Source organism: Panthera tigris, chromosome A3, assembly GCF_018350195.1.
Source record: "Panthera tigris isolate Pti1 chromosome A3, P.tigris_Pti1_mat1.1, whole genome shotgun sequence".
In the NCBI taxonomy this organism is placed as follows: Eukaryota; Metazoa; Chordata; class Mammalia; order Carnivora; family Felidae; genus Panthera; species Panthera tigris.
The window spans coordinates 82,217,982-82,234,219 of NC_056662.1; the positions used below are offsets into that span (position 1 = coordinate 82,217,982).

The following is a 16,238-nucleotide window of genomic DNA, read 5'->3' on the forward strand; positions in this document are numbered from 1 at the left end:
ATGTGCTTGTTAGCCATTCATAAAACTTCTTGGGTAAAATGTCTATTCAAATCTTTCACCCACTTTAAAATTAGATAATATGTCTTACTATTGTTGTTCTTAATTTATTCTGGATATAAGTCCTTTGTTGGATATATGATTTGCAAATATTTTCTCCTAGTCTGTGGCTTCTTTTTTTCTTTTCTTTTTCTTAATACATCAATAAAAAGTTTTAAATTTCTGATAAGTCCAGTTTATCATTTTTTTTTTATGAATCATGATTTTGGTGTTGTAGCCAAGCAATCTTTGCTTACCTCAACATCAAAAGATTTTTCTTGTCCTTTCTTCCAGAATGTATAGAGTTTTAGCTCTTCTAAATTTAAATCTATGATCCATTTGAATTAATTTTTGTGTATAGTGTGAAATAAGGGTCAAAATTCTTCTTTTATCCTCCACATACAAGAATATCCAATTGTCCCAGCACTATTTGTTAAAAAAAAAAAGATTACCCTTTGCCATTGAATTGTTTTAGCACGCTCGTTGGAAATCAATTGGCCATAAATGTAAGAGTTTATTTCTGGGCTATTCTGTACCATTGATCTGTACGTCCATCCTTGTGCCAATACCACATTGTCTTAATTACCATAGCTTTATAACAAGTTTTGAAATCAGTGGAAGTCTGCCACTTTTGCTTTTCTTTTTCAAAATCGTTTTGGCTATTCTGATTCTTTTGCATTTCTGTATAAATTTTAGGATCAAACTTGTCAATTTCTAAAATGAAAGAAAGTCTGTTGGGATTTTGATAGAGATTACATTTGAATTTATAAATTAATTTGGAGAGAACTGTCATCTTAACAATGGATGTTCAACCCACGAACATGGTATATTTACTTATCTAGATCTTCTTTGATTTTTCTCAACAATGTTTCAGTTTTCAGTGTATAGGCCTTGCATTTAATTTATTTGGAGTTTTCTGATGTTCTTGGAAATGCAATTGTCTTCTTAATTTCATTTTCAGATTGTTCACTAATGACATATGAAAATATATTGATTTCTGTTATGTAAGCTTCTATCCTACCACCTTGCTAACCTTAATTTTTTAAAGCCTCCATTTCTCATGTGTAAAATAGGGATATTTACCTAGTAAGATTTTTGTGTGGAATAATGTATGTAAAATCGCCACAGAAGGCTAGAAATGAAGTCTCCCTCCCCTCCCCCCACCAAAATAATTGCCTTAAAATGTACGATCACATTATTTTGAGGAAAGTGAAATGACCAGGTTGTGCCTGGTGTAGAAGGCAGGAGCCAGTTACCAATAGTACTGAATCTGAATTTGCGTAATCAAGGGGTTTGCTGCATTTTCATTAGTGTAGTGAATATTTGTTGATACTTTCTATCATCTGCATGTATTGTTTCTATAATTGTAAGAAAACAAAAATTATAATTTCTTTAAAAGTAAAAAATTAAAGTATGAAATTTAATTTCATAGAGAGGAAAATTAAAAGGACACAGAAATGTTTGAGTTCAATTTGCTCAGACCAAATAAATATACCTCCAGGAGGAAAATGGCACAGTGCTAGGCACTGGGGCCACAGAAGGAAGATGTGTAGTTTGTGAACGAATGCACTGTTTAGCAGGCTGAGGTACCTTAACCACTACTGAAGCAGGTGCGGGGAAGACATATTTCCGAGGCCTCCTATCCGTTCTAATTTCTCAAACTTCCAACAATTATGGCAGATTTTAATCTATTTTATATGTTGAGGTTCCATGTAAGATTAAATTAGAATAAAGTCGCCTATGCCTTTATGACAGTGTAGAAACCACTGGTCTAAGAAGAGAACAAAGTGAAAATTGAGAAGCAGCCTAGTATTATAATACTGGACTGAAGGGCTCATGATCCAGGTTTTATTCTAGTCCCTGTACATGTACAGCCATATGAAAGGCACAATTCTAGTTCTCACCTCTCAAAAATGATGGCATTTTTTCTAGACAGATTTTAATATCACTCATCCAATATTTGTTGAGTGTGATAAGCACAAAAATGTTATTCACATACCCACGGTAAACTAATAGTGAAGAAAGAGTAAAGAGCATCTTGAGGGTTATCCAGCAAAGTCTTCATAGATGTGACAACTGGGTTTAGAGCATGAGCAGAAGTCTCCTGATTGATGAAAAAGGTAAAGGCATTATAAATAGAAAGAACTATATATTTAAAGGTATTTAATTAATAACAAATAGCCACCACTGAATGGATACTTTATGCATTTTATCCTCACAACCACCCATGGAAGTAGAGGTTAGTATTCCTATGCATAAGCAAGGAGATGTCCAAAATCACAAAATTCTTGAGTGGCAGGGCCATATCTGAAATTCGGGTTGTCTGATTTCAAAGCCGAGACTCTGGGTTCAAAAAGTACATACACTGAAGAAGAGTGAAGCAATGTGCTGTTGGAAGGGAGGTGGTGAGCGAGGACGCTGAAAAGGTAGGCACCCACTCCTGCTCGCTTGACTATGAGCAAATTGGGTAAAAAGGGGTTGGGCTGGAATCGGGAGACATCGAATATAAACGCATGATTTCATGTGTGTGTATCCATCCCCGCTCTGCTCATTAAAAAGGCCTAAAAGCTATGATACACCAAGCCACGTTCATTGGTCGTCAGCGGGGAAGTCCAGGTTTACTTCCCATGCCCTCCGCCCTCCCGGCCGTCTCTCCTCGCTACATTCCACTGCCATCTCGCAACAGATCCAGGGTCTTTCTCCTGCCTGCACCTTTTGCAGACCGGTAAGCGACCCCCTCAACTCCTGCGACGCCTTTCGCCGACGCATCCGCCAGATCTGCCGCCATTACGGCCGGGAGAAGATCCAGGAACTAAAAGCGGTGAGGAAGAACCTGGGTGGGCGGTAACCCGTACGCCTGAGCTGGAACAGAAGCTGAAGCCAGAGTTGTAGGCGGGGCCTCAGTTGTAGGCTCCATCTCTTATTGGAGCGTACTGCTGCCAGTCTCGGCCCCCTCCCTCCCACCTCCACCGCTTCCGTGCAGGCTGTGTCTTAAATGGCGGGTGGGGCCGTGCAGTGACTTCCGGTTGGGGGAAGAAAGTTGGGCTGAAGGAGGGGCTGTGAAAGAGGAGGAGGAAGAGGAAAGGGCCGGGCAGCAGGGGCTGTAGGTCGTTCGGCGGCGGCGGCTCTCTTCCGGGCGCACGATGGACAGCCAGGGCAGGAAGGTGGTGGTGTGCGACAACGGCACCGGGGTAAGAGCCCGGCGGAGAAGCCGTGGCCACAGGCCCGGGCGGGGATGTGCTAGTGGCGCGCCGGCCCTCGGCGCCCAGGGTTGCACCCCTGGGCCCTCCGGCCGCCGGGGCCGGGGGCGCGGGGCAGGTCTTCCGGCCTCTGCGGGCGTGGGGAGCTAGCGGACAGAGTCCAGCCCTGGTGTCCCCGAGCCTGCCACCCCTGCGGCTCGGGGTCAGGGCGGCGGGCGAGGCCGACGCTGGACGGGAGATCCAGTCTGCTGCCCGGCAGGGGCCGGCTCCGCGCCCGAGCGGGGACAGTTTGGCTAAAGGACTGGAGGGGTAAAAAGGCTGGGTAGGTTTGTTCGTTGAGGGTTCCATTCCCCAGGGTCGCTGGTTGTGTCGAAAGGAGAAAGAACCAAGAGGCCTTCCTCTTCCTGTATAGTGGAAGATACCGAACGGGAGGCAGGAAACGGGTTTAAAGAAAAAAAAAAAAAGGGGGAAGTGCTGTCATGCAATGAGCCGCAGCCCTTTCGCAGTTTTTAAGGGGCGGGGAGGCGGGGGGAGTTTAGCGGAGCATCATTTACTTTTTGCTCTGCATACTGGGAATTTGGCCCCGATGCAGCCCCACAGAGACAGTATGTTCCATTGATATTGGGAGATCTAGGACCTTTCAAGGCCCAAGTGTTAATTTTGGACCTTAGAGGAAGTTGATTAGTTTTGGTATTCCCCCCGCCTTCATTTTTTTCCTTAGGTGCAGAACACAGATCATATTAGATGTTAGATTAGATTCTAAAAGGGAAGTGATTATAAAAATCTGGCTAAAACACTGATTTAGAAATCACTTGAAAGTTGTTACTTTCAACCCCCCACCCAAAAGAAAACTTACTTAGGGCAGCACATTAGAAGACAGAAATGTTACTTATTCGGGATGAGATCGATAGTGATCATTTCCCCCTACATTACGGTGATTTCTAACCATTTTGGAGTTGCAGTATTTTGTAACTTTCCTCCTCTTTTCCATGAATGTGACATGTGAATTTAAAAAATAGGCTTCCACTTATGGAATGAGTAAATCACAGGGATGACAGGTGCTGCATAGGGATTATAGTCATTGGTATTGTGATAGCATTATATGGTGATAGATGGTAGCTACACTTGTGGTGAGTGTAGCATAACATACAGAGTTGTCAAATCACTATGTGTAGCCTGAAAAAGAAAAGATTTTACTTGAAATTATTTTAGAAACTGGATTGTTGAGAGGAAAAAAGGAGCTGATATTTACCGACGTAACACTGCCCGTACTGTGCTACAGACTTTTACAAGCAATAATTATACTAGTTTTATATGAACTAAGTTGAAAACACAAGAGTAAGAAGAGTTCTCATATGAGACATCCATACAAAATGGCATGCTTAAAAAAAAGATCCACTGCTATGGAAACATGTCTAAGACTTATTGGTTAAGTTTTTAAAAAGTTTTAAAATGATCCCGTTTGTGTGAGTGTTCTTTATTAAATACGTTTATGTAAGACCACAAACTTGTACATGAAAGTTTTAGAGGGAAAGAAAGGTATGTTCATAGTAGTTACCTGTGAGACTGGGGATAAGCGTGTATTACTTTTACAGTTGAAGGTGCTTTTAAAAAATATAGTAACCTGATTCCCCCTGTAGTCTCAAATTGACCTCTAACTAAATTTAAAGCTTCAAAGATTGAATTTAAAATATTTAGTTTTGTAAATACACCTGATATTCTCTTTAGAAATCATGGGGTGCCTGGGTGGCTCAGTCAGTTGAGCATCCGACTTCGGCTCAGGTCATGATCTCACAGTCCCTGGGTTCGAGCCCCGTGTCAGGCTCTGTGCTGACAGCTTGGAGCCTGGAGACTGCTTCAGATTCTGTGTCTCCTTCTCTTTCTGCCCCTCCCTTGATTGTGCTCTGTCTGTCTCCATCTCTCAAAAATGAATAAACATTAAAAAAAATTTTTTTTAGAAATCAGAGGCAGTTGTATTTCAATGGATTCCTCCTCTTTGAAGGGTAACCAACCCTGTATTTTGTAGTGTATGAGTTTTTTGATATTCAATTAGAATAGAAATGTTAGCCATGAATTCATTTATGTTACTATTTTATTGGTTTACCTTTGATAGAAAGCTGATTGTATGTTACTGATTAGTCTTATGGCTAATCCATAATTTAAGAATCTTGTGCCTTAAAACAAAAGATCAGTTACTATGACATAAAGGAAAAATGTAGTTAATTTGAACAAAAATTTATGTACTGGTGTTATATTTCTAGTTATTTTAATTTTTTTTCCAGATTTTCTATAGACATGATTGTCTTCAAGTGAAGAAACAGTTCTGGTGTGATATGTAGCTAGGAATGCTGTGATATTTCTGAAAATTTAGAGGATCCTAAATTTTTTTTTTAATGTTTATTTATTTTTGAAGGAGAAGAGAGACCGAGCATGAGCTGGGGAAGGGCAGAGAGAGAGGGAGACAGAGAATCCGAAGCAGGCTCCCAGCTCCCAGCTGTCAGCATAGAGCCCGACATGGGGCTCAAACTCACGGACTGTGAGATCATGACCTGAGCTGGAGTTGGACGCTTAACCGACTGAGCCATCCAGGCGCCCCATAGAGGATTCTAAATATAGAAATTCTAGATTTCTTACTGCTTATACTTCATAGTCATCTTGATTTTGTTTAAGTACCTGAAGCTATAGTGAGTTATCTACAATTAAATATTACAGAAGGTATTCATATGTGAGTAGTTGTTTTCCGAAAGCAACTTGCCTCTTATACATTTTAGGTTTTAAACTTAGGCTATTTGAGAAGTTGATGATTTTTTTTAACCCCTCTGTCAGGCCCTAATTTGAATGCTCTAAGAGTGGGTGAGTTCTTATGATCACGTGCCAGATTTGGTCCTGCCTCTCTTCCTCACTAGCTCCCAACTAACCAGGGTCTCCCTCATTAGGGTAGCCCAGAGGAGGAAAACTCATCTGATTCCAATAATTTATGCATTCCATCTTCATAACCATTCAAACCTAACACAGAGTTAGCTCCCTCTAAATAGAGCTACTGAAAATGGCCAGATAGGTGAAAGTCTGGAGATCTGCTTAGGTATAGCTGTCTTTCAAGAGTTGGCCCAGATCCCTGATGTGTATTGTTACCAAAGTTGGGTGATTTTATCAGCACTGAGATAGCTCACTGACCAGGAAGACTTCTGTGGCTACTGTGTGACTGGTACAATTTTTAGGGTCTAGTGATGCAAAGTAGCTTATAGTGCTAGAATAATTATACTTTCATTTATAATTCTCAGCTTTGTTGTTGTTTATGACCTGCTTCATCAGATTTTTGCTAATTTATATGTTGAACTTAGGAGTACTTGAAGTGTAAACAAACCAAAAACAAATTTGGCTTCACTCTGCAAAATGCTTTGGAATAGAATAAGTATTTTGGTGGTTTAAGATCAGAATAGTCACTAGGTAATTAAATTAATGATTATGTCAACACCATCAAACTAAATTAATAAAGGAAAAATACAAATTAAATAAGCCCAAGTGAGGCTTTGTAAATCCCAGTTTATTTGAGGGGATAAGGGTACTTTTAGAGCAAATGTAGATGGATTTTTTTGTTTTAATTTTTGCTTGAAAGAACATTATACTGTTCATGTTCTTACCATTTGATGACTCAGTGGCAAGTAAGGGAGCCAGTTCAAACCACAGTGCTATGAAGAGGAAACTATATATGGTAAAATCTATTTCTTAAACACACAATGAGAGAACTAAGTGCAAGTCTTAAAATGATTAGAGTAGGGGAAGTACTTCAAGGATTAAAAGGATAGTAATTGAGTAGTTTAGAAAAGACTATTTTCTTTGCATTTTATTACATGAATTAGATTTTTTTTTAAGTACTGACTTTTTACAAGAAGGGAAATGCTAGATTGTCTGTTCACTTTATGTTATTAAGAAATAGATTATTTTAATTAAATTCTTGTTATCATAGCTATTAATGCTTTCACATTTGAAATAATGCAAAAGAGTGCAGCTATTGTCGTTTTGACTAAGTATCTAATACCCTGTAGGAGCGCTCTCGCTGGATTGCTATGGCAGCATCTGTTTCCAATAAGCTACTGCTTAAGCTGAATAAGTAATTTCATTAATAAGTGATTGATATCTTTGAATTAAAGCCAAATTTCCTTTTGTTTTGTAAAGCACAAATAAGTAGGTTTACAATTGGTTTTATAGTTTCAGAGGGTCTCAAATTTCAGGGAGGTCTTCTTATGTTAGTCACTTGGCAACTATTTTATCCCTTAAAATATGCTCAAAAAAGAATTTTAAGATATAAACCACCCATCTGAACATTTATAATCAGTAATCATTGACTATTGTGATTATTTATGGATTTGCCATGTTGCATGTTCCTGAGTATGTGTAGCTCAGAATGAGAGGGGAGGCATGTCAACCTTCACTGCCTCCCCCCTGCACCAGGACTTGATTTATTTCCTATGCCAGGCTCATCCTCCCACCTCCAGTTTTTAATGATTTCTCTCTTAAATCATTTGTTTATGTTTAATATGCTGAAGATGACCCTTACAAATTTGTTGATTCTTTTTTCAGTCATTCTACAATTTCTTTAAAAACATAGATAAGTGAGCATTTTCAGCTACGTGAATGGACAGTTTTGGCCCATGCAGTGTCCTTATCTGTTCATTACTTTGAGGTAAACATAAGAATTTAATATCTGCATAGTATTTACTTTCTATATTTGGAATATAAGGTAAATTATGACCAGTGCTGATACTGGGCTGATGCTCATAACAAATTTTATTTATATAGAAATTTGGGTATGGTTGGAATAATAATGACAAGAGATTCTCTGTCCTTCCGTATCATTTCAGTTCATATCAAGTGAGCTGAATTTTGACTTAAGGGCAAAAGAGTTTAGGATTTAGAAGAGTGTGAGAGGTTTTATTTTTTTCCTCTTAATGTTAATGTACTTGAAAATATTAGATATTATTCATTTCCTCTGTGGCAGTTGTCTTTCCAACTCCTGGGTCTCACTGATAAATATTTGAAAAGACATCTTGTAAAAATGGATTAGCACTACTGAATTCCATTTAACACTCCTTTAGGGTAAGAATATATTGTAGTTCTTCACTGTCAACCACTGTTCAAGTGGAGAAGTAGGTATGAGCAAACAAGTAATCTGTTCCTTATGCCATCATATTGTACTACTGCCTTGAAAGATAATCCAGTAAGTAGTTTTAGAAACGGGTATCTGTAACTGAAAAATTCCCCAGCCTTGGTGGCTCAGAGGTAAACTGACCAGGACTAGGTTTTGTGGGTTTGGAAGAAAATGTATATGAACAGTATGTTTTATGTAGATTCTAGAATGTAAATATGAACTGAGAAGGTAGAAATTCAGGTGGTATTTCAGACAGATTTTTTTCATAACATTAATCTGCATAAGTCATGATTTTAACATATTTTAAAAGCTCTATTTATAAAAGTCTTACAATTCATTTGAAATTCTGGATGGCAGAATGTTCTTGGCTATTTATAATTAAATGTGGTTCATCAAAATTTCCACCAAGGTTGTTGTAGAGATCTTTGAAATAAGAAAATTCTGTATTTTGGGGAGTTAGTCAAAAGTTGGTAAGTTTAAGATTGTTGCTAACTTTTACCACCATCAAATAAAACTGTTCCTTGTAGATAGTAGCTTTCTGTCAAGGGGTAGGTTAAAAGTTTCTGTCAGCCTTTTTGTTATTGCTGTCATGTGTCACATTTGGATACTGTTTTTCTCCTTAATTCTCGGAGAATGTATGGTGCCTGGAGCCATGAACAATGCACTTTTTCTCAATATGAAACATATGCTCTGTATTAAAATAATCACACGGGGCATCTGGGTGGCTTAGTCAGCTAGGCATCCGACTCTTGATTTTGGTTCAGGTCATGATCTCATGGTTCATGCGATTGAGCCCTGCTTTGGGCTCTGTGCATGGAGCCTGCTTGGGATTCTGTCTCTCTCTACCTCTACCCCTCCCCTGCTTGCTCTCTCTCAAAATAAATAAATAAGCATTTAAAAAAAATAATCGCAGTATCATACTCGCAAAACAACAGCAAAACTTCTAGTTTTTATTGATCAATTATGTAGTATGCACTTAACTATATGCCAGACACTGTTCTAGGCACTTGGGATTCATCAATAGACGCAAACATCCTTGCACATTGAATAGAGACTTGTTAAGGAAGAGAGTAGAGACTATGATTACATATCCTGTTCTGTAGCTTCCTCCTCTTGCCCTGAAGTTTTAATTGCATTTTCCTTGCAATGACTGCTCTTAAAAGTAAGACTAAACAGACTATATTATTGGTATAAGAATTAAAAACCCTTGGTTTGGGGTGCCTGGGTGGCTCAGTCAGTTGAGCGTCTGAGTCTGGATTTCGTCTCAGATCATGATCCCAGGGTCGTGGGATTGAGCTCCGCATCAGGCTCCTCTCTCTCTCTCTCTCTCTCTCTCTCTCCCTCTCCCTCTCCCTCTCCCTCTCCCTCTCCCTCTCCCTCTCTCCCTCCCCCCCTCTCCTCCTCTACCCCTCTCCTTGCTTACACTCACTCTCTCTGAAATAAAAAACAAAACAACAAAAAACCTTGTTTCTATTTTCAGTTTTACTGTGGTTGTTAAATTTCCTAGTGTATCAGTTTCTTAAACATTATCAGAGTCAATGTTATGCCCTCATTGAAGGAGTACACTGTCTGAATATAAAATTATGTTACCTGGTATTACTAACCATCTAAATATGAAAATATAAATGGTTAAAAAAAATGCCTAATGGGGCAGCTGGGTGGCCCAGTCGGTTAAGCGTCCGACTTCAGCTCAGGTCATGATCTCACAGTCCGTGAGTTCAAGCCCCGTGTCAGGCTCTGTGCTGACAGCTCAGAGCCTGGATCCTGCTTCAGATTCTGTCTCCCTCTCTCTCTGCCCCTCCCCTGCTTGTGCTCTGTCTCAAAAATAAATAAAAACATTTTTAAAAATGCCTAATAAATGTTTGTGTTAACATGATGCTAGCCCAGATGCCATTTCCTCCCCCCGCTATTTTGATAAATTTTTCTTAAGGGAATTGCCAGAGATGAATGAAAGCCTGCTTTAGAGTTGAAGCTTTAGGGGGCACCTTGGTGGCTAGTCAGTTAAGCATCTGACTCTTGATTTCAGCTCAGGTCTTTGTCTCATGGTTTGTGAGATTGAGCCCTGAACTGGGCTCTGCTGACGGTTTATACCCGGCTTAGGATTCTCTCTCTCCTTCCCTCTCTTTGCCCTCCCCCCTCACATTCTGTCTCTCAAAAAAAAAAAAGAATTGAAGCTTTAGTTCTGTTCAGTTTCTAACGTTTCTCTTTTAAAAAGTTCTTAGCATTTGTTTGAGTGAATCTGTCCATTTCCCACTTGTGTGACCACTGTGTGCTGAGATCTCTTTGAGTCATTGGGCTCCACCATGAACTGCTCAGGTTAAGCTCCCTGCTTTCCTGAGACTTTCTCTGTACTGGGAGACTTAAGCACTAATTAAGCAGTTAACTGGCAAATAAACATGAATTCTGGAAGTAGTCACTGCCATAAAGGAAATAAAAGGAGGATGACAGGTTGGGTGACTACTTTGGATAATTTGAAAGCACCAAAAGTTTAAAATATTGCATAAATGCTGGGGCGCCTGGGTGGCTCAGTCGGTTAAGCGTCCGACTTCGGCTCAGGTCATGATCTCACGGTTCGTGGGTTCGAGCCCCGCGTCGGGCTCTGTGCTGACAGCTCAGAGCCTGGAGCCTGTTTCAGATTCTGTGTCTCCTCTCTGTGACCCTCCCCCGTTCATGCTCTGTCTCTCTCTGTCTCAAAAATAAATAAACATTAAAAAAAAAAATTAAAAAAAAATATTGCATAAATGTAAAGTGGTATTTTTCAAATGCTGTTTTTATTTTTATTCTTTATTTAAAAAAAATTTTTTTTTAATGTTTGTTTATTTTTGAGAGAGTGTGGGGGAGGGGCAGAGAGAAGAAGGAGACACAGAATCTGAAGCAGACTCTGGGCTCTAAGCCATCAGCACAGAACCCGGATGCGGGGCTCAAACCCACAAACTGTGAGATCATGACCTTGAGCCAAAGTCGGATGCTTAAGTGACTAAGCCATCTAGGAGCCCCTCAGATGCTGTTTTTAAATGGACATAGTAAATACCTCGACACTAACCCACTTTTACTGTTCTCTTCCAGTTTGTGAAGTGTGGATATGCAGGCTCTAACTTTCCAGAACACATCTTCCCAGCTTTGGTTGGAAGACCTATTATCAGATCAACCACCAAAGTGGGAAACATTGAAATCAAGGTAATATTTGATTTATTGATAAATGAGGATCAAAACTTGTGAGGGGTTCTTTGAATTTGAATTTAGTAGTTTTAAGATATGATGCCATGAAAAGCAAAGAGGGAGGACTGAATTTCTTGTATTTTTAATTTATATCAACACTTGAAGAAAGGCACAAAAACTGAAATTAATTTCATCTGACTTTAAGTATGACTGATGCCATTACTCTCTGAATGGAGTAAACTCTTAATAAGATTTTTATATTGATGTGAATATTATATTAGTGACTCAAAGTTCTGTTACATATAATGTTTAAAAGAAATCAGCCTGATATTTTTATGTCTTTCAATTCCATATATTTTTCATTATATGTTAGTGTCTATTTGGAACCTAAGACTTTTCCTGTTCTCATGGCCTGATGTTCCTACTTTTGAATATAGCTAGTCAGGAAAACATAGGATATCAATTTCATTGGTTTCTTTTTTCACTAATATAATAACTGACTTCCATAGTGTGCAGGAGGAAGCCCCGCAAGTCTTTATTTGGCCTTGCATTATTTATCTTCCCATGAGGAGAGAGGAGGGAAAGTTGTCATTGCCTACTCACTGTACTTAACATGAGAGACTGGACATTAAGGATGATAAGACTTTTCTCTGTATTCAAGGGATTGGAAATCAAGTGGGAGTTACGATATTTTAAAAAAAAAGAAAGAAAGAAAGAAAAGAAATAGAACAATCAAAAGGTCGTTGGTCACCAATTGACTTAAATTCTTCAGGTGGCCTAGGGATCTGATTATAAACAATGCAGTCGAATTTAGGGGCCTGTTTACTGAGTGAATTGTGAACAAGGTAGCATTGTTGGTCCTATCTGGACAGTCTGGCAAAACTTCAGTTAGATTATGAGTCATTTGAAATAGGAATTAGGATGTACCTCTTTGGGACATTGGTTTGAGATATCTAGGAAGATGATAATAGCTAGTAGAGATTAGCTACTTGGTAGCTCTCTGCCCTTGTTACTAAAGAATTGAGTTACACAGTGAATAAAAATACAACTGAAACTTAGGTTCTATGTTAAATTCTTAAAGACTTAAAATAATGAATGATTCTGGCCCCTGTTTTGTTATTTTCAGAACATTCAACATGATAATGGTTTTTTTCAGGGTCTTTTGGGAAATTTAGGGGATACCTTATTCTCTTTTTGTGAGTGCCTTTCATTCTGATTGCATTTAATCTTAAATGAAGGAGTTAAAATTTAACTGATAATAGTGATAAGGACAAACTTCTTTTAATGAAGTTGGAAGTCACACTTTTCATTCAGTATCAGGCTTTTAAAGAATGTCTTTTTTATATACTTTATGGATAATAACATTTTTGAGGTGTAAAGATACGTCATGTCTAACCATTTTTATTCTCTAACATGGCAGAAATAATTACATATCTTTTCACTCCCACTTTCTTGCTTTTTAAGGCCAAGTGATAGAAATGAAACTAGCCCATATTCTACGACATTTTTGCTGAGGAATTCCCCAGTAGCATTTGCTTGTATGGTTTGTCATTCTGTGTTCTGTTGGCTCAGTTCTGTTCAATCTGCTCAGTCTTTTAAGTCTCTCAAGTTAATTTGTTCTTCCAGTAGAAAATAGTAAAAGAAATCTGTGTCAAATTTAACCGGACTACTAGCACTTGGTAAAAGCAGTCTAAACTCACCCTCTGCCTACTCAGCTAGACCTTTTCTGTTATCATTTATTTTCCTTATTTAAGATTCTTAAATTCAGTAAAGAATTAAAGAAACTTGACTTTTTGGAATTCCTGTGCCTAGTGGATTGACTTATACTTTTTGTGTTTTGTTAGCTAAAATGTGGTGATAGACTAAAAACTGGAAACTTAAATTGTTTAATGAGTTAATTTTCATTCAGGAGTAATAACTGTCCATGTTACTTTGGCCCTAATTATTAACTCCGTAAAATATAGTACTGCATCTGACCTCTACCTAATTTGTCTCTATTGCTTGTTATGTTTAAAAATTTCAGTGAGGATTTTATTTAGGCCTTTTCTGACTCTTACTTCTACCTTCTCTTTCTTCACCTTTCTTGACCTGTTGAAGTAGAATAACAAAAAGATGGTAAGTGAGGTTACACACATGCTCTCTGTTTGTTTTCCACTTTTGCTTGATGGGACAGTAGTTGTTGTTTTGTGTCCCTGTAGTATTGGGGAGGGGGGTGATTCCATATTTTAATTTTAAGTACTTTGATTTTTAACCTTTTTCATTGCTTCAATTGGGTAGCAACTAATTAAGTCCTGTACTTTCCTGATTGCATACAATGGACCAAACCAGAACTAATTACTAACATAGTTTTGAATTGTTTTCCTTGTGTTTCTTGTAGATGAATGTTATAATTAAAATGGAATGTGGTGTGCATAATATTAGAAACCAAGTAGCTTTATTTAGGATATGTATGATCCAGAGAATTGGGATGAAGTTGTTACATTTGGATAAATCTATTTTATTGATCAATGTTAAATTGAACATTGCCTATCATAGTCTGTATATTTTTGCATTCCAGTTTGGTAGCACATATAGCATAGTATTTAATAAACTGGGCAAAATTTTAATAAGCAAATGAGCTATAGATAGTAAAAGGGGAGGAAAAGAGGTTGACTTGTTTCCTATACCATTTTTATTGATGAGCAGATTTTACAACATTACTTGAGAATAAATAAGAAAAATGTGAAAGTCTTGTAAGACTTTTCCATAAACAACAGATCTTCCCCCTAAATAAATACCATTGTGTGGCTCCTTTTTCTTTTGAACTCAAGATGGGCACATGCCAGACAATTCACTCTTTTAATATATATTTTTTGTGATAGTCCTGAAGTGCTTCAGTAGTAGGTATTTTCAGGTTTGTCTGTTTTTGATACTATTTGTGAGCAGCTTTGACAGAGACTTTGGTTTTAAAGTGTGTTCACTGTTTTCCAATTTGAGGTGACATTGTTCAAAATAATTCTTGGCAAATATAAGCTACACTGCCTGCTTTTCATAAAATATAAATGCCTTTGAAACAGCATCTCTGACAGTTACTGTGATTTCTTATTCTTTCAGGTAGTAGGTGATAGTTTAGGCTTGAAGTCCAGTGATGAGATGGGTGGTAAAAATCTAAGGTTCTGAGGTATGAGGGCAAGTTACAAAGCTCTTGGCACTTGTAGTTTTGGAAGTTGAAATGTTCTAGGGATGATTATATGTTTTAGGATATTTTTAATTAAAATTTTTAGCTAGAGGTGAATTTTAAAGTAGGTGCTTGAACTACTCACAAATATGTGTACTAATTTAATCGGTTAACACCTGTTTTCCATTTTAACTGTCCCTCCTCTTTGTTCAGAGGATGGTAAAATATTCAATGCCAGATGTTTCTTTCAGTTAATTCTTTATAGTATGTATGTTCTAGAAGTAGATAGATGAGGCTTTTATTTTGAGTTGGTGTTGGGTCAGACATATGTAAGTCCCTATTCCTGCATGGGAAAAAAAGTAAATATTCTGATGAAATCAGATCAGACTTATTCTAAATTTGTTGAACTATAATTGTGAATGTATAATGATTATGTAAGCCATCTAATTAATTAATTAATTTTGTGCAACCCGTAGAAAGATACATTCTAGAGGAAAGTAAGTAAGAAAATTGTGTATTATATTTGTTAATGGTCAATAGTAATACATGTTCTTGTAGGTATAGATTTCCCCCTTAACATTTTATTAACAAGTATTTAGAATGCATAGCAAAGTTGAAAGAATTTATAGTGAAACCCATATACCCATCACCTAGATTCTGACATTAATATTTACTCTACTGACCTATCACATATTTATTCATCTCTCCATCAGTCTATCTCATTTTTTGATGTATTTCAAAGTATCCATGTACTTCTCCCTAAATAATTCAACATATGTGTGTCATTGACTAGAATTCACAGATACGGATTTTTAGTTTTGTGTTTTCCTATCAGATGATTTTAAACAGTTAATATAAGTTACAGTACACTTGAGTTATGGTAAATTAACTTTATAAGAAATTAGTTTTAACAGAGAAGTTTTAGTGAACATTTCTAGCATCTGCTTTAACTTTGTTTTTCCTTTTTGTTGTTGCTTTCAGTGGATTTTCCAGAAATCTTTTTTCGAGACCTCGCCTGTTTTTAATTATCATTTTCAAAAGTTTTAAACTCCTATATATTTAAACTTCATTTTGAGACATTTTATGTTAATTTTAATGTTTTTTTTTCATTTCTTCATGTTTTAAACTTAAGGTGTTGTAGCAAATAGTAGCTATTTCTGATTTTTGTTTTTTGTTGAGTTCATCAGTATATGTAGAAATCAAGATTATTTAATATCTTGACTAGCTGATTTCTAAAATAAGCTTAAATTCTAGGACATCATTAGCTCTATTATACATACAAAATTTGACTTTTCAAATGTGGGTCATCTTAAGTGTGCTCTCATTGGAGACAAGACTTGTGAGTACTCCACTTCACGTGTGATCACATAGTTTTCCAGTATTATACTTTAAGATTGAAAATGTTGCTCATGAGATGATTTTTAAAAATTGTTTCCCTGTGTCTTAATTTTTTTGTAGCTCTACAAATTTTCATTGATCTTGGTGAGGCATGTATAGAAACTCAATTTCAATTCTAACTTAGGTATATGCAGGTAGA

At 37.4% G+C, this 16,238-nt stretch overlaps 1 protein-coding gene across 1 annotated transcript in view; it reads left to right on the forward strand.

Annotated features, from left to right (window-relative positions):
• Positions 1–3,060: 3,060 nt before the first annotated feature.
• Positions 3,061–16,238, forward strand: part of ACTR2 (actin related protein 2) — a 38,748-nt gene continuing 25,570 nt past the window's right edge. The window contains exons 1-2 of the mRNA XM_007075343.3: positions 3,061–3,227; positions 11,452–11,562. Coding sequence (XP_007075405.1) covers positions 3,180–3,227; positions 11,452–11,562 — 159 coding nt within the window. The 5' untranslated portion in view covers positions 3,061–3,179. The remainder of the gene's footprint in view (positions 3,228–11,451; positions 11,563–16,238) is intronic.